This window comes from Poecilia reticulata, linkage group LG16 (assembly GCF_000633615.1).
Source record: "Poecilia reticulata strain Guanapo linkage group LG16, Guppy_female_1.0+MT, whole genome shotgun sequence".
In the NCBI taxonomy this organism is placed as follows: domain Eukaryota; kingdom Metazoa; phylum Chordata; class Actinopteri; order Cyprinodontiformes; family Poeciliidae; genus Poecilia; species Poecilia reticulata.
This window is the reverse complement of record NC_024346.1, coordinates 27402490-27430234: the sequence shown is the minus strand read 5'-3', so window position 1 is coordinate 27430234 and position 27745 is coordinate 27402490. Positions and strand designations below refer to the sequence as shown.

General features: G+C 38.8%; 2 protein-coding genes across 6 annotated transcripts in view; one reads left to right on the top strand and one right to left on the bottom strand.

Moving 5' to 3' along the window:
• The window catches only part of dop1a (DOP1 leucine zipper like protein A), a 31629-nt gene extending 30205 nt beyond the window's left edge, over nt 1–1424 (bottom strand). For all 4 annotated transcript variants that reach the window (XM_008431917.2, XM_008431918.2, XM_008431920.2 and 1 more), the window contains exon 1: nt 1067–1424. The gene's annotated coding sequence lies outside the window, so the exon portion shown is untranslated. The remainder of the gene's footprint in view (nt 1–1066) is intronic.
• Nucleotides 1425–2919: 1495 nt separating this feature from the next.
• On the top strand, nt 2920–26876 carry ube3d (ubiquitin protein ligase E3D). 2 transcript variants are annotated; one of them, XM_008431923.2, is made up of 11 exons: nt 2920–3001; nt 3144–3228; nt 5646–5857; nt 6162–6252; nt 8398–8620; nt 8926–8998; nt 9102–9180; nt 10053–10161; nt 10662–10828; nt 17439–17577; nt 26332–26876. In XM_008431923.2, the coding sequence occupies exons 2-11, from the start codon at nt 3152–3154 to the stop codon at nt 26350–26352; spliced, it is 1191 nt and encodes a 396-aa protein (XP_008430145.1). In that variant the 5' UTR covers nt 2920–3001; nt 3144–3151; the 3' UTR covers nt 26353–26876. The 2 variants fall into 2 exon arrangements, with proteins under 2 accessions (XP_008430145.1, XP_008430144.1); XM_008431922.2 differs by having other exon boundaries at nt 2946–3228; nt 26332–26875.
• Nucleotides 26877–27745: the final 869 nt, after the last annotated feature.

Here is a 27745-nt window from a genome sequence, read left to right as displayed (position 1 = left end):
TATCCTCAGACTCCTGCTCTTAGAGGTTAGGAGTGGATGACAGAGTGGCCCATTGCGTCAAGGTTTAACAATTTATGATGTGGGTTTATCAGCTGGTTCGGTTTCATTGTTGCCGCCTTTCCATTACAGTCCAGTCATGATCAAAGTCAAATGCTTGGCCATATTAAAAACACAGCTTGGATATAAAGTATGGCTTCCCACAGCTGGATGTTCCAAAATTCAATGTTTTTAAAAAGCACACCAAAGAAAAACAGAGAAAAGGAAACTTGCCGATTCTGTGTTGCTTCATCACAAAAGGTACAAGGATCTGTCTGCCTGGTAGCAGGTGATGTGTGGCAATAATGCAGGAGACCATCTTGTAATGATCACTAAAGAAACTTATTAATAATAAATCTACACAACGTGCTTATAGTACTTGTGCTTGTACTTGTTTTATTTGGAGGGTAGATTTTTATCCTGACTAAATAACAATTTACAACAAACTGATAAGCAAACTGATAAGCTGGCCATGGTGCCCTGCTTTAAACCTCAGTGCCTTGCTGTAAGGATCCCGAGAGGCTTCTATCAGATCATGTCCTCAAGTCAGGTTTAATGGCTGGTTCAAGTTTCACCGTTTCCTGGACACGACTCATTCACCTGAAAGTCTGCGTCGTGATTGGCTGTTTCGTGGTTTAACAGGTTTATGTGATGAAGTGGCTGAAGCGCGAGAACAAATAACAGTCACGAGAATGGAGACTTAAAAAAAAAAAACACCATTTAATAATATAAAACCCTGTCAAATATTAGTTTGTAACAGGTGGAAACTTTCAGTTTGTGTGTGACGCAAATATGACGACTGTCAACTTAGGTGGAGCAGTGTGTTTTAACATGGAGAACACGATAAATAAAAAACAATATATTTCATGAATATCACTGACCTTTCTGTCTCTATGGGTTTTTATTAAGAATGCTATATTAGAGTACTGTAACATCCTGGCTAACAGCTCTCCAACTGTCACGAGCTAGATGAGCTAATTTCACCTTGCTCAGGTTCATGTGATAAAAATAGTCGTATAGAAAGCCTTACCGTTTCCAGACGAAGGACTGTCATTCAACCACGTATCCGAAACGATACATGAAAACGGCTGACAACATCAGAAATGTGTCATAGCTAGCTGTTTAGCTACAGATTGTTTAAAAGCTGGGCCCGTTCCGATGACACCCGTTAATCCAGTCCAGGTCCTATGAAGGAAATATTCTGTCAGCAGGAAATAAATGACTCTATTCTACATATTCCTGTCCGTTTTAGTACAATCCCGCTGTTTGTAAATAAACTGAGGCGAACGTAGAGCTGCCATCGCTACAGGCACAAAGCTAAACGATTGACAGCTCCCAGACTGCACTGCAGATACGTCCGCCTGCTCTTCCACCTATCCGCTCCTGCTGTAAAGTCACCACACACATTCATAAACTACATTCGGTACCTTCAAAATAAAAGCTCGACGGGTTGACCCGTTTGTAGCGTGAGCTCCGTGCCATGATTTGTTATGCTAATACCACAAAACCAGAAGGGATCAAATCTATCAGTTAATAGAGAAATAAACAGTCACATAAAGGGATTAATAAACAAATACATTCTAAACTGTTGTTATACAATGTGGTGTACATCGTACCATATTTATTTAGTTAGTTATTTCTATTTATATGCCAATTTTCATTTATTCCGTTCGATGTAATTTATTTCATTTTGTAGAGATATTCAAAGTAAAGCAGTTCTTCATAAACAGGAATAATGATTTTAGAATGATAGATAAAAATAAATTACGTGCATTAAATTATGCCAATAATAATAATAATAATAATAATAATAATAATAATAATAATAATAATAATAATAATAATAATACTTTTATTTTTTGCTGCAAAAACTTTTTATTTATTTATTTATTTTCATTTTTTAGCTAATTGACTTTTCTTGCTAATCTGGGGGAAATTATTGTTTGTTTTCTTCTTTTTGAAACTTAAGTTTAAAACAAACGTTTCCTAATGTGTATAAAAATATGACATAATTAATTAATTTTTGGCTAGCGACATGTAGGCTTGATAGCAGTTTATAATTACTTTCAGAGTTAGATCATATTGTGACGTCTGTTTTGATGTTTCTAACCGGATGTTGCGCTTTTGTTTTCTCTTTTTTTTTTGTCACTGTGGGTCCGCACCATTTGTCAGTCTGCGAGATGATACGCTGGATAGGCGTGGTTGTATTTCAAAGACAATCAACTTGAGTTCCGACGAGGCTCGTACGACAGTACTCTGAAAATAACCATTAAGTGGGTAAAATGCTTTTCATTATTCTACATTTCTGTATAAAAATAAGATTTTTGTATCGGTCGTAATCTTAAATGTCAGACAGCAAAAAAAAAAAAAAAAAGATTAAAATCATGACAATTTATACAAAAAGGGGGGCAAAGTCTGTCGCTTTTTCTTTAAAGTGGATAAAGGCAAGTTAGTCTAAGGTTTCAAGTCTGGAAATTTTAGGTTAACAACTTTATTGAATGTCAACGTGATTCAACGTGACAATATTCTTAATAGTCTCCCCCAGTTTGACTATTTTTGTCTGTTTTATTACGTTTTGCTGTTTTTCATATTGGATTTTGCTTGCTACATTTATGAGGCGCTTTACCTATGACGTAGTAAAATTTATAAGTAAACTTGTATTTACTTCAAATAACCAGCAGTTCCATTTGCAAGGGTTAGTGTCCAATTTGACGATATAACTGGTAAAAATGCATGACTGTAATGTACCTATAAAATATTGTGATTTCCAGCTGATCATTACTGTTCATTTACCTTTTCAGTAGTTAGTGACATAGTAAAATGTCATCGCTCTGTCCGCTCCTTCTTCCATTAAAGAGGAAAACTCCACCCACTCAGCTTCCTCACCAATTCTATCCGGATCGCCCGCCGGCGGACTGCCAACGAACACTCCACTGTTGTCACGCTTTGACCAAGAGGATAGAAAGTACGGATTTCCAAGCTGTTATTGCGTGTTTATTTATTTTTCTTAGAATTTTCTGAATCAAAGCCGCTTTAATTAGACACTGAATCTATGTAATTATTACTATTATCATTAATTTCTTCCTGGACGCAAACCTTCTGAATAGCTGGAGACATGTCGGTGAAAACACATGGACTCGGAGTCTTCTTAGAGCTGAGAAAAAGGCTTCAAAGTGGACTGCTCGTTGTTGGGTAAAGGAATATTAAATATATTTTTTAAACATTATCAGGAAGCGTTTGGTTTTATTAAGTTGCCATGTTCTCTGCAGCTAGGCTAGCTGGCGTTAGCTAACTTAGCATGACAAAGAAACAGACCAGAAATGACTGTCTGAGCGATAGTGCAGATTATTTCAACATTAAAACTACATGAAGACCTTATTTGGACGTGATAAATATTAAGTCAACACATAATTCTTATTTAAAACTCGATCTAAGTTTAGTTAAGTGCTTTAGAATTACTGTCCTGCAGTTTTCAGACGGAAACGTGCTGCATTGAATCAAATGACTGCATTATCTCATCAGGTTCTATAGCGGCTTGCTAATTAGCTTTTCATTTGAGTGTTGGAACAGGGCAGCAAACTTTACAGGTAGTCTAATCTTTGACTTAAAGTTAAACATTTTAAAGGTTTTACAAGGAAATTGCAATATTGTTTATTTCAGGATGAATTATGTTGTTTTTAAAAGTTTATTAAGACATTAGATAAATGTGCAGGAAAATATCGTGGTGGTGCATCATTCATAATATCCCAAACAGAAATCCGACCCCCGTCATACATCACCTATAGGAGTGTGTGGCTGTTGTAGTAGACAGGCTGCCATTAATCCAGAGTTTCACAGTTCCAGTCCAGCTCCTTCCATGTTTTTAATACGCCTAAACCTCTATTAATAAAGGTTTTACATATGAACAATATGTGACTTCACACCAAATGTATGAAGAATTTCACCTTGAAGTCTGTCTTGGATTCATGTTCAACAAAAGCTATTCAATTAAAAAATTACAATTTTAAAACGTTTATGAAGACACCTACTGGACATATTGTATTAACTTGATTTGCAATTATACTAGAAGTGGAATCTGCTTTCACCTGTTAGAAAATATCATAATCACACTATATTTTGTCGTTAAAGTGTGTCTTTAGTGTGTGTGTGTCACTTACTGCTTTTTAAATACACTGAGACAAAATGTTTCAAAGTATAGAAAAGTAAAAATGCATAGATCATTTTCAAGGTACTTTACCACGTCATTGTAATCTCGCTCTATTAGAAATAAAATGACTTTGAAAATGCATACAGAAACCATATTCGACTTAATGTTACTTTCTTTCTCTAATAATACTAGTTGAGAACACTCTAGTTCTCAACTAGTTAGGTTTTTTTAAAACGTAGTTGAGCAGAGAAATTGTGCTTGTAATGCGCAAAAATACCACTAGATGGTGCCGTTGGGATTTAACGAGGAGCAAAGTGAACCGCTTGGTTTTGCCTCTTTCTATGAATGTGTAGCTACAGTTAAGTGCCCAGTTGTGATATTTGTTGTAGTTGTACAGTGTACGGAAGAATATAATGAATAGCTACAGCATTAAAAATAACTATGAATGTATCATTTATATTTAAATAACAAGGGTGCAGTGTTTGGTATTGAGAGATGAAGGCATGTCCTCTACTGGAAAGGTCATCAGCAGAGGGTAAACAATCTGGAATGTAATTGATCTGGACACGATTTCCACTTAATCTTATTTGCAGGAATCTCTGTGTCAAAAACGAAGCACAGATGTTTTGAACAAGTGTTGCATTCTTTTTCTCCCCCTGCCCTCTTTGAGCTAATGCTGCTTATTAAAATTTTGTACAGTTTAGTTTTTTCATGTGCTTGTAATGTGTGCACACTGCTTTTATTTACCATCACAATCATTCATTGGAGTAAGAAGGCACAGAGCTCCTCACAGTCTTGTTGAGAGGACGCCTGATTTGTCAAGTCCAAGGTCAGATATTTATAGAAAGTGTCATTCAACGTGATTATAAGTCGTTGAAGCTCAGAAGCAATATTCAGTGATGTGGTTATAAATCGGCCTTCATTTATGGAGTACTTTTCAGACACGAGGACAACTAACTGGAAACCAAACAGCAAAAAGGAAAAAACAATGTTACTGTACAAAAAAGTGTAGTTAATAAAGGTCAGGTTGGATTGAAGGAATTAAAAAAGAATTATGTTTATGAGGAAAAAGAGAAGGAGACACTAGGGAGAAATATAGAAAATATAAGAAGCATAGAGTGAAGATTATAAGTGTTAATACTGAGCTGATTAATGAAAATCTTAATTTAATTAATTGCTCAACAGTCATAAAACAAAATGTCACAAACAATATTGTCAGACTAAGACTACATAGTCAAAGTCTGATATATGTTAAAGTAATAATAAATTATCTTAATTTATAATAATTCCCCCCAAAAAAGATCAGTCACAGAATGATTGCCGAGACTATTTCACTCTGATCCATCCGGTGACATTTTATTCGTCTTCTTTTGTTTATAAAATGTTGAGAATAGTGAAAAATGAACAGTCAAAACGGGTCCACTATTGGTGATCCAAACATTCCCCCCTTCCCCCACCCCAGGACAAATGTGGCCGGAGGTCCTGCAGACGTGGCCGTCTCCGCCGGAGGAGATTCCTCTCTGCTCGTCCGGACTCCCAGAAGAGAGCTGAGCCTCACGCTCCCAGCAGGGGTCGCCTTCGAGACGGGGTCCTGCATTCACACACCTGTGGGTGAACCCGGCGGAGAGGAGCTGCACTTCAGGCTGCGAATCACGATGGAGAGGAGCGAGCGAGGTGAAGTTGAGGGCGGCTCCGGAATCAGCACGGCTTCCTGAACCAGTGGAGCAGATCGCTGACGAACCCATAGCAATTACAATACAAATCTTGGGCAAATTTCCTACTAAGTAACATTATCTGAAGTTCTTAAACTCCAGTTTTTTGTTGCCCTAACAGGGCAGGAGAAAGTTATAGCAACAGGCCATCGGATTGATTCCCCCTCCTCCAACTACCTGCCATCTCATTGATTTTGTGCTCAGTAGCAGAATGTTAGCACCGTTCCAACCAATCTGCCCTATTTGTTTGCTTGCCGCCTCCGCAGAGGGACCTGCCAGCATGATGGAGACTCTCAAAGCGAAAGAGACGTACAGCTTCCACTGCCAGGGCTGCACCACCCGGCTGCTGGAGGACAGGTGAGGGAGAAGATGTGACGGCGTATTTTTTATTTTTTTTATTTTCATTTTTATTTACAGCCTCCTCAGCAGGAAGAGGACCGGTTCTTTATGGATTATGCGGCGCGCCCTCAGAAGCGATAGTCTGGGAGAGCAAAATTGATGGATGGAGTCATGCAGTGTGTGTGACGTAGACAGCCGCACCACCAGCTAGAAACAGTTTTTTGTAGGGGTGCATAGATATATTGTCCCCGATAATGACCATGATAAATTACAATGTTGTTTTGAGACCATTTTTAAGTGATATATTGATAATGGCATAATAATGCAATATCAACCTCAAAAAACCAAGAAACTTCAATTTTGTAACTGGAAATGGAAAATGTTTCAAATATCCAAATTAAACACTACAGCAAAAAATGGTAAATGAAATGGGAAGAACCACTTATAACCAAAACTATCAATACAATGGATTATGATGTCTCTGTAAGCAAAATTGACCTTCAAACAATGTGAATCATCAGAATGAAAATTGAGTTTATGTTAATTTATCATGCAGTTAATTGTTTATTGTGACAGGCTTAAATGTGTGCTGCTGACAACAGTCACCCCTCTGTTGCCAGTTTAGCGACTCGGAATCAGCGGCTCAGGCTTTTTAAAGATCAGTGATCGGCCAGAAATCAACAATTCTAACTAGGATCCATCCATCCATCTCCCCACTTAGACGGTTTTCTCTTTCAAATCTTGAAACCAAAATATTTGCCCAGTCATGTTTGAAAAACAGTCCATGAAAAGTGAATGAACAGCAGCCTATCTACAGTGTTTTTTCTGCTGGATGGTGAACTTTCACCCTAGTCTCAAGTCATTTGCAACATCTTGCAAAATCTGAAATGTTTTTGGATTAGAGGTCCACTGATAATCGGCCCAATTTTCTTTATTTTGAGATATTTAAATGTGAAACCAATGTTATTTAGTAACTCGTCTGGCAAAAAAATAGTTATCCATCAAAATCAGAATTGACAAATCAGGCTTTTTAAAAATTGGTTATGAGTGGCCAGAATCTGCAACCGGTGCACCTCTGTTTATTTTTTATCTATTGGGAGTTTACATGGACTCTGGTGTTACTGCAGCCTGAGATGAAAATGTCTGCCTTCTGTCTATGTTTCTCAGCTGCTGAATACTAAAAATAATTGAAAAATGTACATTTTGCGACAGTGGTGATTCCGATGCAGAGTGGGAAATATATCAGTTAAAAATCATGTGCTCACAAACGGGTAAACTATGTCATACTCGGTGTGCAGTGTGCACTGGCTCAGAGCTAATTCACTAATATTCTGCCCTCCAAAAGAATTTTAATAGAAGACGCGATGCAGTCAGATGTTTAGCTAACTTAATTTACTGATTATGAGACCTTGCAAAAGTTCACAAACATTTTCACATTTAGTCTCTGTACCACCACAAATGTTAATGGATTTATATCAGGCTTATGTGATCATAGGAGCTGTGGAGTAGATAGGAACTAAATATAAAAACTTAATTGGTTTATTCCTTTAGAAATGGCTTTTGCAACTACCCAACTATATAATTATAGCCACAAACCTTTTTGGGATTATCTCTACCAGTTTTCACATCTTGAAACCAATATTTTTGTCCAGTCATGTTTGGAAAAAAAAAAGTCCAGATGGGATGAACTGGGCAGTCTATTTATGGTGTTTGTCCTGCTGGAAGGTTAACATTCACCCCAAACTCAAGTTTTATGCCACATCTTGCAAGATCTTCCAGTATTGCCATGTATCAAAATAAGCTGTGCACCAATAAATCAGCCTCTATTTTTATCAATTTTGGGAGGTTGGCGATTGGCCGATTCTTGGATGCGAAATTGATCCTCAAAGGTCTGAAAATCAACCACCGTCATGAGAGAGGGTTAGGCACACCTCATGTACCAATAGTCCCATCCCCCCATCTTTTCTTGCTGTGGGGATCGCTCATCTGAGCAGGTCATGTGTTTTTTCTTTGCACTTTGTTGTAAACTGCAAACATTCATCCTTAGTATTAAGTTTCACGCCTTCTGAAGAAGTCGTGATTTCCTTTTTAACTACGATAAAACCAGAATCAGTCCACTGAACGTCTCTCTCGGTTGTGTTTTTCTTGTTTCCTTTCGTCCAGAGCATTCTCACGAGTTCTCCCTCTCCCCAACGGCAACTGGAACGCCATCGTGGACGACTGGTGTTGCCACCCGGATCCATTCGCCAACAAGAAGCTGCTGCCCCGAGCCGAGGACTGTCTGATGGGGGACACCTTCGTCCTGCTGGCCCGTGACGCGGGCTGCGACCACACTCTGACACAGGAAGTGAGCTCTGCCGGCGTTGCCGATGGTCAAGATCCAAAGGTGAGACGGCTCCAGGCGTCATTGAACTTCTTTGTTTTCGAGGGCAACAAAATGGAAAAGTTGGAGCAGTGCGTGCCTGTCGTCTTCACAGGCACGCTCTCCTCAGACTGCTCCGGCAGTCTAGTCCAACTGCAGCTCCAGATGAAGATTGATCTCTTTCTTCCATTAGTCATTCCCCGCACGACTCGCATGCTGCGTGACTGCAGCTGAAAGGAGCTGGAAAGTAGTTTCAGTGTCTGCCGCGTATCGTCCTTTCTCTCGTTCGGAAAGCAGCAGCTCACTTGTGATTTTGTTTGTGTGTGCAGAAACCCTGTCACCGTTTGGCCCTCGTCTCCTGCGCGAGCTGTTCGTCGGTGCTGGGAGAGGCCGTCGCGCCAGGTCTGCACCACTCATGCTGGCTTTAGTTTTATTTTCTTTGAAATAAAAAGGCCTTTCGGCGGTGCCTCAGAGAGTTTTTTGTTTACGACGCTGTATCTTCCAGGGACGCTGAAGCTGTACATCACCCAGGTGGTGGTGCAACCTGCTGTGGGAGATGGAAGGCCTGACGCTTCACTGAACAGGCACGTTGCTGCTTTTTGTTTTTTATCTCCCTTCTTCATGGTGACACTTTAGAAACTCTGGTTAGGAAAATACAAGGAAACAAAAGGTCTGTTATCTTAGGAAGACGAACAGACGTCCTACACAGTCTGGAAATGATGGAGTTTTATTGAAGCATTTGAGGGTCTGGATGGATATGAAAACAGAAAATATTACTGAGATATATTCATTCACTATTTATTCCTTTCCTTCCTTTCTTTCTTTCCTTATTGCTTTCTTTCTATCTTTCTTTCTTCCTCTCCCTATTTCCTTCAACTCTTCCTTCCCTTCATTGTTTCTGACCTTCCATCCTTTCTTCCATCAAACCTCCCTTCTTTCCTTTCTTCTTTTCTTGTTTCCTTCCTTCCATTCTTCTGTCCTTCCTTCCTTTTCTTCCTTCCTTTCTCCGTTTCATTCCTTTTCTTCCATCAACCCTTCCATTCTTCCTTTCTTTCTTCCTTATATCTCCCTTCTTTATTCCTTCCATTAACCCTTCTTTCCTTCCCTCCCTCCTTCCTCCCTTCAACTCCTCTTTCCTTTCTCATTTTCTTCCTTCATTCTCTTTCCTTCCTTCTGTCTTTCATTTCTTCGTTCCTTCCATCTTTTCTTCCATCAACCCTTTCATCCTTTCTTCCTTCAGTCCTTCCCTGCTCCATTTCTTCCATTAACCCTTTCTTCATTTACTTCCTTTCTTGTTTTCTTCCTACCTTCCTTCCGATTGTTCACCTGCATTCCTTCTTTCCCTCCTTCATCCCTCCTTTCCTTACCCTCTTTCTTCCATGTGCTCACATGACTGACAGATATAAAATATCAGGACTGATGGAAATGAATGAACTTGTGTTTTTTTCTCATTTAGATCTTCCTTCCTAGAGAAGACGGTTGCAGCCCGTCTTCTGGATCTGTCCAGCTCACTCAGCTCCTTCCACTTTTCTCTTCAGACGCCTGATGGGAAAGTCGTCTTACTGGTAAGACGGTGGACAGGATGAGGCATAATGTCAGTGGCAGTAGAATTGGTCAGTTCCAGTACACTATCAAGCCGCTCAGCTCTGACCACATAACGGGGCTCAGTGTGCTGAGCAAGCAGACTTTATCAGGGAATAAAACTAGAAAGGGAGCCGCCGCTGCCAGAGCGTTGCCAGATTGTAATGTCTGTTCATTCGGTCTGACCTGCTTTACAAATGTGTTGCTGGCAGACAGCGAGTCATAAAAGCGCTCTGAGACTCAGGCGACCAATAGCACTATAATCAATCTGGTGTGAAATTGGATCAGATTGGGGCAGATCTTTTTACAGTAAAAGGTATATGTTCTAGCTTTATGGGTTTTGAGTCCCAGAAAAAGTTTGAGAGAGTTGCTACAACACACTATAATAAACAGCCAAGTTATACTGCTATATTTTATCGTTTTCTCTACATTTTCTTGAATTTAGTCTGCTTTTGTGAGTCAAACGCTGTGCTCCTTCCTTCAGCTCTGGCTGCTGAACGCAGACTCCATCATCGCCTCGGTCCCAGAGACATGCGTCAGGGAGGGGGGCTCCAGCGGCCCCCCCGCTCCCCACAGTCCATCACTCAGAGCTGCCAGAGCCCTGAAGCTCCTCTACATCAGCTGCTCCGGTGCCAGCACCCAGCAGAGAGAGTAAGTGAGGATGCTTAACACGTCCTCAGGCCTCATTGAATCTTTGTTTTCCTCTTCTTAATCACGGCTCTTCGCCTCCTGGATCACCCGCTCCGTCTTTACCCGTCACCAGATGAAAGATTGCAGGTGAACAGATTTTATTTCTTAATGGAACACACTGCGCTGTCGTTCCCTGTTCATTATAGCATCTATTACTTTTTGCAGAAGCACTTGCCATCAAAACCTCCTATTCTCTTTTTTTATTATTTGGGTCGAAATGGTATCATTAAAAGGTCTTTTTATTCCCCCTTTATAACAAAAAGACACAAAACCAATTCCAACAACCTTAGATGGGAGATTTACACAAGGAGCAAGGTTGTCATAGTTAACTAAAACTAACGAAATAACAAAAAGTGAAGTTAAGAAAACATTTTCATTACCTGACAGGAATAAAAGCGGCAGTTAATGGGGAAAAATATGACCATCTGAAACTATATCATACATTTATAAAACCAACTAAAACATACTGAAATTATAGCTTTAATATCCTTAATATAGTTTTTGTGCTTGTGAATCTATTAACTTTTAGAAAATTATCTGTTTTTTTTATAGATTCTTGACATCAACATTAAAAGGTATGTTTTCATCAATTACAAGTAAATCTAGGCAATACATCAGCTACAATACATATATCGTGATAGACACACGTGATCTGTATCAATTTTCTGTAATTTCACAAAGCATTCTGGGTAATGTGGGCAGAGGAAAAAAAAATCATACTCAACCTCTCACAGTGAACTAAGCTAGATGGGTAGCATCAACTAACTTACTCTCTCTTCTGTTACCTAGCAACAACTCAAGTAAGCTGCACAGCAGCAGTTTCAAGTTTTGCCATCTTCTGTCATAACTGCTTAAAAATAAAAAAAAAACAACACTGGGGTGAAAGCTGTGGATAAACGAGGAAAATAACGACACCAGTTTGACAGTATTTCACATATTTAAAACAAAAGACTAATAATTATTAATATGGACTGATATGAAACACTAGTATTGTGATACGTTTATCATTTGTATCAATGTTTGTAGGAAGACACAATCTCAACAGAAGAACATTTTGAGGATAAACTACAGAGTAGAACAGCAGGCACTTTCTTTCTATGGCAAAACACCTTAATTTTTGTCGCGGAGTTGTTGCAATTGTAACTTTATGTGGTCAAAAGCAGAGTTCAAATGCTCAAAAGCCTGTGTAGCTGTTGACAGCATCCATCCATCCATCCATCCATCCATCCATCCATCCATCCATCCATCCATCCATCCATCCATTTTCTTCCGCTTCCTCCGGAGGAATCCCAAGGCGTTGACAGTATCATTGGCGTAAAAACGGACGGATGTGTTTGTGTCTGGTACTATGTTATTTATAAATTTAGTGAATAGTGTGTGTCCTGAAACTGAGCCTTGAGGTACCAACCATATCCAAAAGGCCAGAAAGGAATTCATTAACTTAAACACTCTGCTTTTGATGACACAGATAAAAAATGAACGAGCTGGAGAGTACAGTGTGTCGAGCCAAGATTAACAGAATCAGAGGCCTTCGAAAGGTCAGTGAAGAGGGAACACACAGCAATTCTTAGTGTTCAATGTGTGTATAATGACATTAATTACTTTCTGCCTGATAACTGTATATCCACCACTATGGTCAGAAAATTAGTGTTATAATGAGTTGACAGAGCAGAGCAAATCTGTAAGCACTGTGAACTTGGGGAACACCTGAATTGTCTTTACCGCCAGATATCTATAGGAAAGCAAAAGTAAGACATTGCCATATCTGCTGGCTTGTTTCAGCTTACTAATTTGATGCCCAAGGAAGGTAGCCAAATCTTGATCTTATGTTTAAAAAGATGACACATGATGACAAACAAAAATAGACAGCCAAATAAAATTAATATAGAACATGGAAAAGGTCAGAGAAAAATCCATAATGCTGAACATTTAAAAAAGTAAAACCGAGAATTGAGACTGTTGTTACCCAACACTGAATGCAGTTAAAACTGCAGGGTTTGCTGCCTACTCTCGTCCGGCCCTTTGTTGTGTTGGTTCATTTTTCAGAGCCTCCTGTGAGACTAATGTGTGTTTGTGAGAATTAATAGTTGTGGGATCTATTCCAAATCCATTCTGGTTTGCCAATTTACAGTTAGACCATTTATAAGGGCAAGATGTTGCAGAGAAATGAGCACTGCTCAGTTTGCCTGACATTTTTAGGCGAAACATTTCTGCAGACTCGACCACAGACACTTAAGACAGAATCCTGAGCAGCTGCTGAAGCTCTCACAGCAGTTTTTTTTTTTTTTAAGCCAAGAATCACCTCATGATAAAGATGAACCCAGCAGATTTTGGGGCTGACTTTATGAAGTTAAATTGAGTTTAAAAATCTGGATTTTTCTTTAAGGAATACAGTTGACAACATTCAAAATGTTTGTTAACTTTTCTGTTGTAAGTCAGAGGTAAATTTTTCTGCTAGATGGAGAGATGGCATCCCTCTGTGTGTGAGAAAGAGAGAAATCTCTGAAAAAACACGGTTTTAATTTTAAACAATAGCAAAATGGACATTTTAAGCAGTACTTAGAGCGCCATATTGCCAGTTAGCATCACAAATAAATCTGTGTGTGTTGGAAGATACAGACAGCTACATTAACTCAAGAGATTTTCAAAAAGGTTGCTAACTTTTACAAATCCAGCAGAGATCTAAATTAGGGATGGACCGATTTGAAAATCGGGCCATCGCCAATATTGATTTCCGATATCAATATTGCTAAAACCAATATTTACCAATATTGTATATATTTCCCTACACATTTGATACTGTGTAAAAGTTACGACACCACCTATATTGCTTTTCTGCTTCAGTTTTACATTCCCATAATCCTGTGCTGCATTCCCATCACATGGCCAAACAAATACCACATGGACAGCCTATTCCACTCTTCCTCCTAAAGCACAAGATGCAACATTGATAATATTGGCCCAGTTTTGCTCATTGGACCAATATTTTTAATACTGTCAGCATAATGGTCCTTTCTGCACCTAAAACGGCTGAAACTAAGATGACCGAAAGAAGCAAAAGTACAAACTTCTCTCTGTTCTAGCAGTCTGAATGAACAGCTGTCTTCCTTCTGAGTTCATTTTTAACCACCTGATTGATAGTGAAAACGGCTAACATGGTAGCAACAGTCTCCACACTGAGGAGTGGGTGTTGTTGGTGCAAACTGGTGTTGTTTGGTGCGTGTAGGTTCAGATTGATGAGTGTGCAGGCACAATGAACCATATGTAGAAAAACACTGTCCCAAAAAAACTGACTTAATAAATCAGTCTGTAACAAAATCACCCTTCAGTTCAGCTTGTTAATATTTCCTTTTGGCTTGACTGCGTCGCTGAGAAACATTTAATAAAGACAAACGCCCCTCTGCTTATTTATTTAGTTTGGTGAATATTGGGAGATCTGTATTGACTAATATGTAGCAATGTTTTATCATGGACTATTCAACCTTTTAGTCTTTTAATTGAACGTAATGTTTGGAAATGCAATAATTAAAAATGTCATTTAAACAAAGCCTCTTAAATTAGGATTCTTTCCCTCTGTATTCCAAGTTCTATGGTGGAAAATGAAGTCTAGTGACAACTTTATTACATTACCATCACTGCTCCAGGATTTTGCTTGCCCTCCTCAGATGTGTAGATGAATTCTGCAAGATCAGTTGGGAATTACCCCACTAGAAGACGCTTCCACCCTCATTATTTTCAACTGAATCAGCACTTAACATCCCTGCTCACCTCCCCCCGTCTCCTCCGTCTCTCTCTCATCGTCCTCATCTTCCCTGCAGCCAGCAGGCGTGAAGACAGAACACGGAGGTTTTGTTGTTTCCTCCATTTTGACAAGTCCACCGACTGACTGACAGAACGGGTAATTACTTGGAGACAAAACTTCGCTAAAAGAGAAAGCGGTCTTCTCAGGCAAAGCGGCGCGCCTCACGTTGACTGATGTGATTTACTGCAAGAGTCGAGTGACGCATGGGAAAGTGAACGCGCTGGATGCTGGGAGACGTATGGCTGTTGCAGTCAAACTTTGACATTCTAGCTTTTCACCTTCGTGCTCCAGCTCCTCACAGAGAAAGAAATGCTCATATTTGCAGCCAGTGCCTTGTAAATAGCTGTTCAGCTGCCGATCGCTCGAGTGCGACGGTGTGTTGATGTGTTTTAAAGAAACTTGGCTGTCTTGATTTGCAGAGGGTAACAATAACATATGTTTTCTCTCCCTCACCTGAATGTGAGTTGTTCATCTACCAAGCTTACCAATATTTTCTTACTCAGAGTAAATCAGTAGATGACACATTTAAGCTGCTGTCTGATTTTTTTTTTTTAAGACTATAGCCACATTTAGGGTTGAAATGATTAATCGAATGAATTCCTTATTGAGATAATCGTCAACAAATTTAGTAAATGATTAATCGTTAACTGGAGTACACAGATTTTAAAAATTGCCCAAGCTGCAAATTGGTAAGGGACTTTTATGGATTACAGAAAATCTATAATTAATTCAAACATGTTCACAAGACGTTCTGCTTTAACGTTTACTGCAATTGGCTTGGAATAATTCCACCCTAAAAATACAACGGGGATTTCATGTGATTTCTTGGCTTTCTTTTTAATACATTTCCAAAACACTCAAAAAACATTTCCACATTGTCATAATTGTGTGCAGAATTTTCTGATAAGGTATTAATTTAATGCAATTTGGAATAAGGCTGTAACATATAATGTGTGGAAAAGTGAAGAAGTGTGAATACTTTCTTACTTCGCCGTATGTCGGACATGCGCAGGAGCTTTTCTTCGGAGCTCGAGTGTTTCGATATATAAAACCAGCGTGAGAACGTGGAGTTGATTGATGGCCACATCTCCGGATTATAACAACCCTTACATTACTCAAGACGTCGTCATTTCACCCCAAACTTTTCCTAAATGTCACCTCCTTCTCCCACTTTCCTGCAGGTATAACTGACTCTTCCATTTCCCCTCTACATAATTTACTAGCATCCTTCATCACTCACCTCTGACAGTTTAAATTAAATGTTATGCCTGGGGAGCTGAATTCCCCCGGTGATGACGGCCTTCCTATTTGGGATACGGTCGGATGCAGTCGGCTGCAGCTGGGGGTTACAGTATGTCTTGTTTAAACTGCCAATAATTGGCTGGAGAATCAGTGAGCCGGGGCCTAAGTGGATTACTCTTGTCACCTATGGTAGAGGCTCGAAGAGGGCTGAGTGAAGTGCGTGTCGTCGTCTTTTAGCGCCTTGCAAAAGTATTCATACCTCATAAGTTTCTTCACATTCTCTCGCAATTGCAACCACAAATCTCTTGTATTTTGGGAGCATTTTAGTTGATGTACCTACACAAATTAGCTTGTAATGGTGAAAACACAAAAATACCTAAACACCTAAGACACAAAAAATCAAATTAGTGAATAAACAGCAACATGGCAAGCTAGGAAAATGGGCAGCGTTGGGATGAAGTTACGTCAAAGCCATAATCAGGCTAAGTTTATGGAACAAAAATGTTATTTTTTTTCTGAATTGCCATGTTTCTATTAAGCAAATGTATTTTTCTAATTCCAAATTTGTACAATTATATGGTCAATAGAAACACAGTCAGTGTGTCTAAAATGAGAATGAAAACGAAATATAACCAGAACCACACATGGAGAAACAACATTCAGCTTCTTTGCACCACAAATCTAGAACAAACTTCCAGAAAACTGCAAAACAGCCGAAAAATCAAGACTAATATCCCAAATGTCTAGTGGCACTTTTGAGCAGTAATTAATTAAACATTGAGTAACATGTATGATTTGTATTGATGTTTTTGACAATGGCACTCGATAAAATGCAATGTTTGTTCTCAAATGGTTGACTCTAGGATGTTTGTGACTTTTTTGTGTGTTTTTATGATTGAAAGCAATCATAAAAAAGCTATTTGAACTGCCTTGTTGATGAAATGTGCAAATAAACCCAATTGATTGATATAAAGTTGGAGATTTGTCAAACATTTGCTCTCTTTATAAACAATACAATACTGGGATATTTTATTTTCCCAAAAATGAAGCTAAAATCTGCCCAACAACTATGTTTCTTATGTTGTCCTTTAAACTAGTTACACATCTAAAATTAACTGATAATCTACTGTACTTGATCTCCAACAACATCAAACAGCCACCGTTTAATTTGTAATTATAAAATATTCCACTTCTTGAAAGCTATAACATGAATGTATCTCATGAAAACTCAATTGTTATAAAAGTAGAAATCATCTACCCAGTAATAACAGTACATTATTTCATGCTACTCTATGCAAACACTCTGTTTGTACTAGTGAAGGTTGAATCCTATTGTTCTACGGTTAGGGTTTAGGTTTTCACTCTTGCTATCCACTATAGTGCAAATTCTAATTATGCCTCATTTTTCTCTGTGTAAACTTACAAAGTTTGAACTAGCAGACTGAATGAGACTTCTGTGCTTCGTCTTGGTTGTGTAATGCTGATGCACTCACGGTAAACCCCAGATCCTCTGTTTGTTATTTTCAGGATTGTTACTAGTTGGGAGGTCAACTCCATCGGACACCCCATGGTCCTGCCGCTGCAGGTGTGTGAGGAGCTGCTGCAGGTGATGGATGAAAGCAACTCCACGCTTCCTGCCTCCATGCGCTGCATGAGGTCCTACCAGGTGAGGCGTCTACAGAAGCCTCCGATAATGACTGCAGCATACGGCGGCTTTGCATTATCAAGGATTTCTTTTAATCTTGGCAAAGCTTTTGTAGCGAATCGGTGTTTTGGATCCAAAGAGACGCTGTGGGTCGTCTCATTGATCTTTATCCTTCTGTAAGAAAATCTGTTTTTAGCTGACAGCAGTCACTTACTTGCTCTGTTTCAACCTCCGGCAACGTGTTGTTTTCTGTACTCGGTGGTACCTGACAATGTTTTCGTCCTGCCTTAATTAATTTCATGATTCAGAACTTTCACTTTGCAGTTTTGCTTTGGAGATTAAGTGGAACAACTGTGAGTTTTTATTTATTTCATCTCTTTTTCTGTACACTTGCAATTGTGCGAAATATGTCGAGTTAACCCGAGTTGCGAAGAAGACCCCTTTAGACTTGATAATAGTTCAGTTTGCTGACATCTTTGCTCTCAAAGCTGTTTTTAGCTTGGTAACGGGAGGGTAATTAACACCATTATCCTCAACTTCCTGCTCACAATGTGAGGAAAGTAACTCCTACGCTTTAAAGTTTCCTTTCTGCTGAGTATAAAAGGTGGAATGGAGACTTGTGACTAACTTCATAATGAAGTTATAACTAAGGCTGGACAGATTGCAGTTACCTCATCAATCGCCGATTTTTAAAAAGCTTGACCTGCCGATTCCGCTTTTGGCGGATACTGATTTCTTTTGTTGGAAAAGTTGCTAAGTTTGCAACAGTGGGGTGACTATTGTTAATGGTGCATGTGCAGTTGTGACCTGATAGGCTGATCTACATAAGATAAGATCAGTTTCACATGTATCGGCTGATTACCCGAAATTAAGGAAATATTATTAAAACTTATTAAAACGTCTTAGTTTTTTCATAGCGTTATATTGTGTTCAAAACATTCACATTCAGAATTTTATACTTTTTTTTTCAATAACAAGCAACACATTTCCTTCCATTACCATATTCACAAAACATAATCAATATTTATTGTCATTGTTATGGTAACGAAATTACATTTGGGCATCATCTGACAAAGGTGAAGTGCATAAAGTCCAAAATTTAAGCTGTGCTTATATTTGTGAACTAACTGATCTGTCTCCTTATATGTTAAAGCTTCCTAACAATAAATATCAATGATTCAGTCTGAAAAGAAATGATCGTCACCCATAGAAATCGTCAAGCAGTATTCTGACACATCATAAACTCCGATATACTGCTGATGTCAACAAACTAGTTGGACACCGATGCTAAACTTACCCAGATCCTGGTTCAGTTTGTCTGACATAGAAAATACTCTTCTAGCTTCTTTGCTTTAGCATCGGAGAAAGAACTTTTGCCGTTTCCATGATATCTTCTTTTCAGACATCATTGCCGCAGTCACTCCACAAATGAGACAAAGATTTGTAAAAAAAATAATAATAATAAATAAATAAATAAAAAATCTCTTCTCACTATTCTGACATTTTGCTTGTTACTTCTTTGGAAGTACCAAGCTGTTCTTCCTCAAAATTGCTGCCTCATCAGCTAACTCGACATTTAGTGAGGGCTGGCTTGCACTCAAATTTTAGCTCTCATCTTACACCTTGACATGTCTGCTCTCCAATTTTTAGATTCAGTAATGTCTTTTTTCAAATTTACATAAATGAAAAAGTTATTTTTACAAAAGCAACACAAATCAGCAAATAGGGGAACTGAAATAGGGGAACTCTGGGGGTGACCAGGTCCCTGCCGGTGCCAAGTCTGCTACTTCTGATCTATGTTGTTTAATTAGTCTGGAAAAGAAGAACTTTTGTTTTATTATTATTGTCATTTTCTGCAGTTTGGGTGAAATTAGCTCCCATTCGCTACTTCATACAACTGTGTTTTTGTTTTTTATGACGGGAGGGGGGGTCTCCTCCCTGAAACGATTGAAAAGCAGAGATGGAGCACTATACAGTGTTGACTGAGAAACAGATGTAATTCAGCACTTCCTGATAGGAGCTGCATGCTGTAATCTAAAAACCAGATTGTAGCCTGAGATGGACTGGAAGTGTCTTGAGAGATGCTGTTAAGAAAGTGCTTCAAACTCCTGGGTGACAGAGGTGGAGGACTAGCCTGACGAGCCTGACGTGAAGATGGAGTAGCTAATGTCTGGCTATAAAGAGGCTGAATAGTCGAAAAGCATCTTAAAGCTGCTTTTAATCCAATTGAAATATGCTCCGTTTCCAACATTTTAGAAACTTATTATTCTCTATACATCATCAACATGGATACCAAGAAAGGATCATTAATCTGAAATAATAGTTTTATTACAGTTGAAATAGAGACTTATTAAGAGTTATGGTTGTAAGAAAATGGCATAGCATCATTTCTTTTCTGAAGCTGCAACGAGATATTGGATTAAAACACCAACAGGCTTCATTTATTCATTTTTAACTAAAGGCTGGCTCACAAAGCACTATCAAGTTGTTTTCAGCTTGGTGGAATATGTCTAAATAGAGTGCTTTAGGTTCAAAAGCCTATATGTACGTCAGAGGCTTTTTTTTCCTTCTTTTTTGTTGAAGTGTTGATCAAAGTTTCTTGGAGTTGCCCTGCTGTATTGAGTCAGCATTTAAAACATTTTCAGAAAACTCTTGCTGAATTCTTGCTGACAGTTTCTTTTATTACATAAGCATTTAAGAAGTTCTTTCCACTTTTACATAGTTTTCTTGGCAGCATTTGGGATCCTAGTCAATACTGGTACTGCTTGAACTGGATTCCTCCACACTGAACGGATATAAATATATATATTTTTAAAGCTTTATGAAGATTTATGACCTCTTACGTTTTGTATGAAAATCAAAACAGGAACCTTTTAAGTACTGTTTTGGCATCAGGACTCAGTGTGACTAAAACGAGGTAAAAAATGTGTGATCTGTCAAACATTTACTCTGTAAACAAAACAAAAAAACTGGGATATTTAAAAATGTTAAATTTTTTGATAAAATCTGCTCATAAATTGTGTATGGTGTGTTGCCTTTTGAGCCGATTGTATAGTTACACGCCTCATATTAAACAATACTCTAAAAATAAGTGATCTCCAGCAATATCAAACTGCTGCAGTTTTCTTGGAAATGATCAAATATACCACTGCTTGATTGGTTCTGCACAATGTATTGTGAATATATCATCATCCGGACTGTTTGGAGAGCAATAATTATTGGCTAATATATTATACGAGTCCTGAAGTTTTATTTTTCCTTCTATCCAGCACTTAGCCACAGGAGCAAAAGAACATTGCCAAAAAACTTAAACGTCACATAGACTAGGAAGGACAGATTAGAAATAGGATAAAAAATAAAATTGGAATATATCGCTCTTGATATCATTGTAATATTTACCAATATTATCGCCATCACAAGATTTTCTAATACCATGCACCCCTGGTATACATCACACCTAAATTTAAGAACTTTAAAAGTAGAAAGCATCTACGTAAAAACAGTACATCGTCTCATGCTAACCTATGCAAACACTGTCTGTACTAGTGAAGGTTGACCTAGGATCATGTTGTTTTGGTTTTTCTTTTTAGTTGACATGTTTCCATACACAAGAATTGCTTGGTAAAATGTCTAGAATGAGTCTTGACAATCACTTTGCTGACCTCAGATTTACTTCTGAGATGTGATGCAGCATCATCACAGGTGTTAAAAATGCAAACTACATTATCGAACACGGCTGTAGCGCCACGGCAACTTTCAAAATGCTGTCTGTATTCAATGCAGCACCGTAAATTTTAACCCAGATAACAAGAATAGCTGCGTTTCCATTACAAATGTGCGCAAAATTTTAATAATGTCGAAAAATTACAATTTTGCAATTGCGTTGTTTCCATTAAGAGATGCAATTAAAATCACACAAATAAATTTATTCATGCTACAAGTCATTAAAAACATGCCACACCGTCATCCTCTTACCACTTCCATGTCGTTTTCTTCATCTTCCGTTAGTAATAACAGACAGTTGTTGATCACGTTATTTTTGTGATGTGAGAAAGTGTTTCCATTTCAGCTTTACAAAATACACAAAATTTGATACAGCAAAAAAAACAAAAAAAAACACCTCATCCTTCTGCAAAAACATGTTGAAATTACTGTTTGAAGTAAGCAAATTTTTTTTCCTAATTCCAATTTGCGTAGTTACACGGTGAATGAAAACGACTCTTAATTACACATAATCATGAATGTTATGTGTGTCACATGACGTGTTACAAAAAAACACTAAGAAGCATTTGTACACTCCAAAATGAAAGGGCAAAGTTAGAAACTGCAACTGTATCATCACCCATTTAGGGCTCACTGAGGCGCTATGACATCGAACCAGAGCCATACCTAATGATGTTGGTACCACTTTCATCATGACTAGTCTAAGTGTCTTCTGTTTGAACTATGCCTCTCAAAAACTCGTGAGCGTGTTCATTTAACAGAATGTGGCCATTGTTCCCCTCAGAAGCATGTTCAGAATCATTCCTCTGGTGGATCAGAATGTCTCAAATGAGTCCTGCAGCCCGAAAAAGATCAATCCTTTTATAAATGAATCTAATGTTACTTTAATATCCTTTTTTTGTTATAAATATTAAAAATTCTACATGCTTCGATGAACATCCACCGCAATTCCTCACCATTTTCTCTATGAATAGCTACAGAAGCCACCCACCACAGCCTGTCCTCTCACAGCGACAGCAGAATCACTTTCTGCGGGGAGACAAACGCTGACCTGTGTGAGTCGGTGCGTTTTTAGTTTAATTTCAGCCCCAGTCGGTGTCACGACCCGGCCTGCGGAACGTCTGGGTTGCTGCTCTCCTCTCGCCACCGCCGGCATAATGGGCTGCAAAGTAGATCCAGTTCAAGAGCGTCGTTGTTCTGGTCAGGGGAGAATAAAGAACGGTGCCTGTCTTCCTCCTCCACCCACACTCACTCCTCCATTAATCTCCTCATCACTCCCACGGAGATGTTAGAAACCGGGTGATTTACATTAAAGAGATGAGCAGGTGCATCCACGGCTTCTTTGATTCTTTTTTTAAAAATTTTTTATAAATGACCTCCCCCAACCTGCTGGCATCTAGAACGATTGTTGACGCTGCAACGTCTAACAGGAATTCATCAACGGAGCAGTGGGTGTTTGACGCCGTCTTGTTTCACATCAGTTTTTGGACCCGAAACGTCCATCAAACATTTAAAGCACCGGCCACCTCGTCGCTTTGCATGACTTCGTTTGCATTCCTGATGGGAAAGTAGAAGCTGTTTAAGATGTTAATCTGTCACCTGATATCGCAGCTGTTTATCACCTACTTTGCGTCGGAACGGTTTCTTGGCACATGGCCTCGTCGTAGCAGCAGATGGAGTGGTGAAACAGACGTTAATAATGATGGCTCAGTTCTTTCATGTTTCCGTGGAAACAATGCCAGTTTTTCCGGCATCGTGCTACCTCAGCCAAGCACAGTGAAGTCTTATCTAGAGTCAATACAGTTGTATTCAAACCTAGTGATGCACCAATATTAAAATTTGGGCCAATGGTATAAACAATATTTACCGATTATATATTTTCCCAATCCATTCAACATCAAAAAGTAAAACTCAGGGTTGTTGATCATTAAGAAATGATGACCAAGCTGAGAATTATGGCCCCAGTTGGGAATAAGCATATAAATAAATTAAAGACTGAGGCGAAGAAAGTAAGGTGTAAAAGAATAAACACCGTACTATCAATTAATCAAGTTTGTTTGCATGAAGGCAGGAAACGGGCAACTCAAAGTGCTTTACATCACAAAAACAACAAAAACAAAAAGTCATAAAAACATGCTACAGTCACCAATTGACCAACCAGTAACAAATACTGCATTTTGTCAAGTAACATCATCAGAATCATTAATCCACATCAAATATGTTGGTCAATGTTCCGTTATTTATGGTTCAAAACAGGTGGGTTTTAGGCTTGATTTAAAGGAACTCAAGTGTTTCAGCTGTTTTGTAGTTTTCTGGAAGTTTGTTCCATATTTGTGGTGCGTAGAAGCTGAACGCTCGACGAAAGATGTTGGAAAATGACGTACACTGTATGGCATAAAATTAAATGAATATTAAAATTTTATATTTAATCCTTTCTTTTTTTTGTATTTAATTTCTTGTTTTTAATTTTGATATATTGTCACCTTGCTAAAGTAATGGCTTAAGTACTTTTTTTGAAAAAAGATTATATAAGTGGGGGGGGGGATCACTTTTGGGGAAAAATGACCTAGGCCATTATTTTAGGAAGGTGAAGATAATGATTTTTGTTTTTTTCCACAGCGTTGTACATTCTTTAAAATACATTATTTTTTTAAATTGCTGTAGATTTATTCTCCTCCCAATAACTTTCCGATTTCTGTCCCCTTTATTCACCTCCCACAACTACTTTCCATTTTTCTGTTTTGCTGTTGTCATTTGTATATATTTTTAGGGGAGTTTTTTTTTTTGTTCTTTTTGGTAAATGTTTTGCACAAAAGCCACTATATTTATCTCTGTAGCTAATGTCAGTAGCTGGTTAAAGGGAGTTTAGCTGATATTTTCAGCTCCGGGTGGTGCAGACACACCCATCGATACAACAAAGTAGCATCATGTAATTATATAGGCCAGCAGCCTTATTTTCTGTTTGAATGTCCTCTTCCCCTGTTCCTTTAATCGAGTTCTGCTTGTCCTCGCCCGTCTCAGTCTGTTTCCTCACATGGAAGGAAACATTCTCCATGCCGCCTGCCAAGGTTGAAGTGTTTTGTTTGATAAGCACCGAGCATCAAAGTCTGGGATCGCTCACCTCCCTTTACCAGCAGCCCTTTGTCACCGTCTCATCACCTTTAATACCTCAGACATTAAATAACCACCTCCCGTTTGGAGGAAGAAGGCATCAACTGAAGGAGTTTCGTACAGATGGAAAACTAAAGTAGCAAACACAATCTGCCCTAACAACTAGATGTCTTACCCCCGACATTTTACTGGTGTTTCATATTTTATCAAATCAAAGATCCAGAGCGCCCTTAAGCATGTAATGTTCAGTTTAATAAGCTGACCTACAGTCAGAAACCCTGAAAGAGCTCAAAGTTTGTATTTCACAGTTGTAAATGCATCTGAGAAGACTTTTTGTGCATCTTCTCATAAGACTCTCATTGATTAACAAGAAGGGGGCGGGAGAGACGGACTGAAAGCAGGAGAACTAGCTTTGTGAATGCGATGCTTTAACCAGTCACCCGGCTTCTGATCTTTTCAGTTTCTGTTTATGGCAACAATAACTAAGTCTAAATCTGGCCCTCCATCTCATTGTCCACAAATTAATTTCAAAATCCCATGACTCGTGAAATGTAGGAAATTTGCCACCTCAGAATAAGAAGCATTGTCTGACTGTTTCTCCGGATTGTTTTGAGATGTTTTATCAGTGAGGTCAGTTTTGAAATCAGCCATGGTGTCTTGCAAAGTTGACATAATAAGGTGCTCGTGACTCTGAACACACCACCCCCTTAATTACACATGGTTGTGACATTGTTATGATGTGGGGGAGAGCAGAGATGCAGGACAGTAAAAATAAAGAATTTTGTTTTCTCTATAACTAATAGCAAATATCAAGCTCCTACCGGATTTATAAACTTTCCCACAATTTCAAGGTCTAGTCAGAACAAACCTGTTAGCCTAGCCTTCCCTCTGCTCTAGCAAGGAGCAATTAGCATAACCTAGCCTTCCAGCATAGGCTACGTTATGCTGTTAGCCTAGCATAACCTAGCCATCAATCTGCTCTAGTAATGAGTTGTTAGCCTAGCTAGACTAGCTTAGTCGTAGTTTTTATTTTTTTTTTTTGTGGGACTTTTTGTTAGGGAAAAGTTTGAGTCGCACACAGACATCTTCACTGCGTTCTGTGATTTGAGAAGCTTAAGGCTACTGGTTACAAGTTGCTACTATACCCTTGCTAACTAGCTCTCCATTTTTTTGCACCTATCGTGGTTTAGGTGCAAATTTATGAATATTTAGCTGGATGACATTGGTCGTTGCCACTGCCTCGCCTCATAAAACAGTGTCTTTTGTTGGAGGTTTTCTCATTGAAGGACTTTTTTTTTAATATATACTCACAGATTTCCCATTTAAATCCAGTTTTTCATCTTATAATAGATCAACTCTCTCCTATCGGTCCCTCCCACCTCTCTGCTGCCCAGACTCCCAGGCCTCTGGTCTCCCGGTCACCCCCTCTCGTAGACTCCCTCTGTCCACTTCACCTCTAAGTTGCCATTTTGTATCATTTGTATGAATTACGGCGGATGCGCCTGAGCGGTGAGCAGACACTGGCACAGGGACGGAGAAGACAGGGCCTTGAGTGTGGCAAATGCCCTCATCCATCATCCCAATATAGAGCCCTCAGTGGAGCGCAGCCATTGTCTGCAGCAGGCAGACACCCAGGAAGAGCAGATGGAGGGAGAGGACGGCACTGAGCCCGTTTATTTTTCTCGCCTTTGTTTACGAGAATGTGTCTTTTTGAAGTTGGTTAGATCTCTACCATCTGTTTTTTCTATTATTATTATTTCTGAAAACGAGTCAATTTAGATATTTTGTTGCTGTCCTATGAGTAGAGGAGAGAGAGATGCAGTACTGTTGGGCTTTAAGGGAGGTGTTCAGGAAGCATTTTATTTTTATTCTGCTTTCTGAGATGTAAAGAGATTTCTGTTTGGTGAACTTCTTCCTGTCTGAACTGAACTTCTTCCATAGGTGGCGTACCTGAGACTATGAGATCTGAGGGCATACCTAGACTGGCAACTCTACTGAGTGTTTTTGAAGAGAAGACGATGCTCTGCTGCAGCTGACAAAGGAACTTCTGAGCTTCAGTGTGTCTTTTTTTTCTGTAGGGATTCAGCTCAGTGTGGAATGCAGAAGGTATGAGATATCCTGAGCATGGTGTGGTTTTCATGTTGAGACATGATGCTTCCAAGACTAACATCCTGGCAGTAGTAAAACTTGAAAGACTTGAGTTTTCTGAGAATTCATCACTTCACTGTAGTTAATTTATTTTATTTTTATTTTTTTTTACGTGTATGTACAAGCTCTTTTTTGCCATTATAATAAACATAGTTTGTTTTTTTTAAACAAAAAAAATGTTTTTGATTTGCTAGAAAGGAATGCTGGTGTCTGTGTGGAACTTTGTTCTTTTACTAGGCTGTTAAAGTTTCTTGTACTGGCAGATCAGTCTGGGAGTTGATGGGGATTTTTTTCCCAACATGCATGTAGAAGTATATGATTCATGCTGAAGACCTCTTCAGACATTATTTAATAGACCCTTTTCACATGACGTCACACAACTTCTGTTATGACTCAAAACAGTGTATCTTTAGTTCCGGTGTGTGTAGTTAACTCTGTTTCTGGACTCTAAAGCTGCTGCCACAAATATGATTTGAAGATATATCACTATTTGCAAACAATTTTTCTTCATCAACATAATCTAAACTGGACAAATTCCTCGCTGATTGACACCAGTTTGACTACAAAGGTACGTGTTTTGGTTTTTTCTAGCTGTTAGATGATATGCTAGGATAGTAATTTGGTAGCTGGCTAACATTACGTAGCCTTTCTGTTTTGGAAATGGAACGTATTTAGGCTCTAATCTTTATCAGATTTTTTAGTATAGACTGGGGGGCCACCCGTCATGTAAAATGCTTGATCGTATTAAACCCTCCTCACTTATGATAGTTTCACCTCCGGCTAAGTAGCGACATTACCTGTAGCCACAAGTCCAAAACTTACGTTATGCCAAACACCCGCTACTCCATCACGTCCTGAGAAGTTAAACTCTTACTACGATCGAGACATGAGGAGGAAGACGCTGTCTTCGATGAGATAGTTATAGATATTGACGTTTTATTGGAGAAATGTGATTATCTATCTATCTTAGCTCATTAACTTCACATTTCTCCAATGAATATTTATCAAATGATTAGAAGGTTAAGTTTCTTATACTTTGTTTTCCTGTGGTTGTAGACTTGGCAGTAGAAAATTAATAACAGGAATAACAACTTCATATCCCTTTTAACAGGTTACACTTGATTCTGCTGTGGTGCCTGTGGAAACAAAGTGCATGAAGTTTGTGCTCAGGTGGGAAAACCATGTGGATCACATGGTGGGACTTCTG

What these genes read in the sequence shown, in the direction of transcription:
- ube3d (XM_008431923.2), top strand. Translation starts at nt 3,152, where the DNA reads ATGTCGGTGAAAACACATGGACTCGGAGTCTTCTTAGAGCTGAGAAAA. An exon ending in ACCCGGCTGCTGGAGGACAG is followed by an intron (nt 6,253 to 8,397) that starts GTGAGGGAGAAG and finishes CCTTTCGTCCAG; the next exon opens with AGCATTCTCACGAGTTCTCC. An exon ending in ATGGGAAAGTCGTCTTACTG is followed by an intron (nt 10,162 to 10,661) that starts GTAAGACGGTGG and finishes TCCTTCCTTCAG; the next exon opens with CTCTGGCTGCTGAACGCAGA.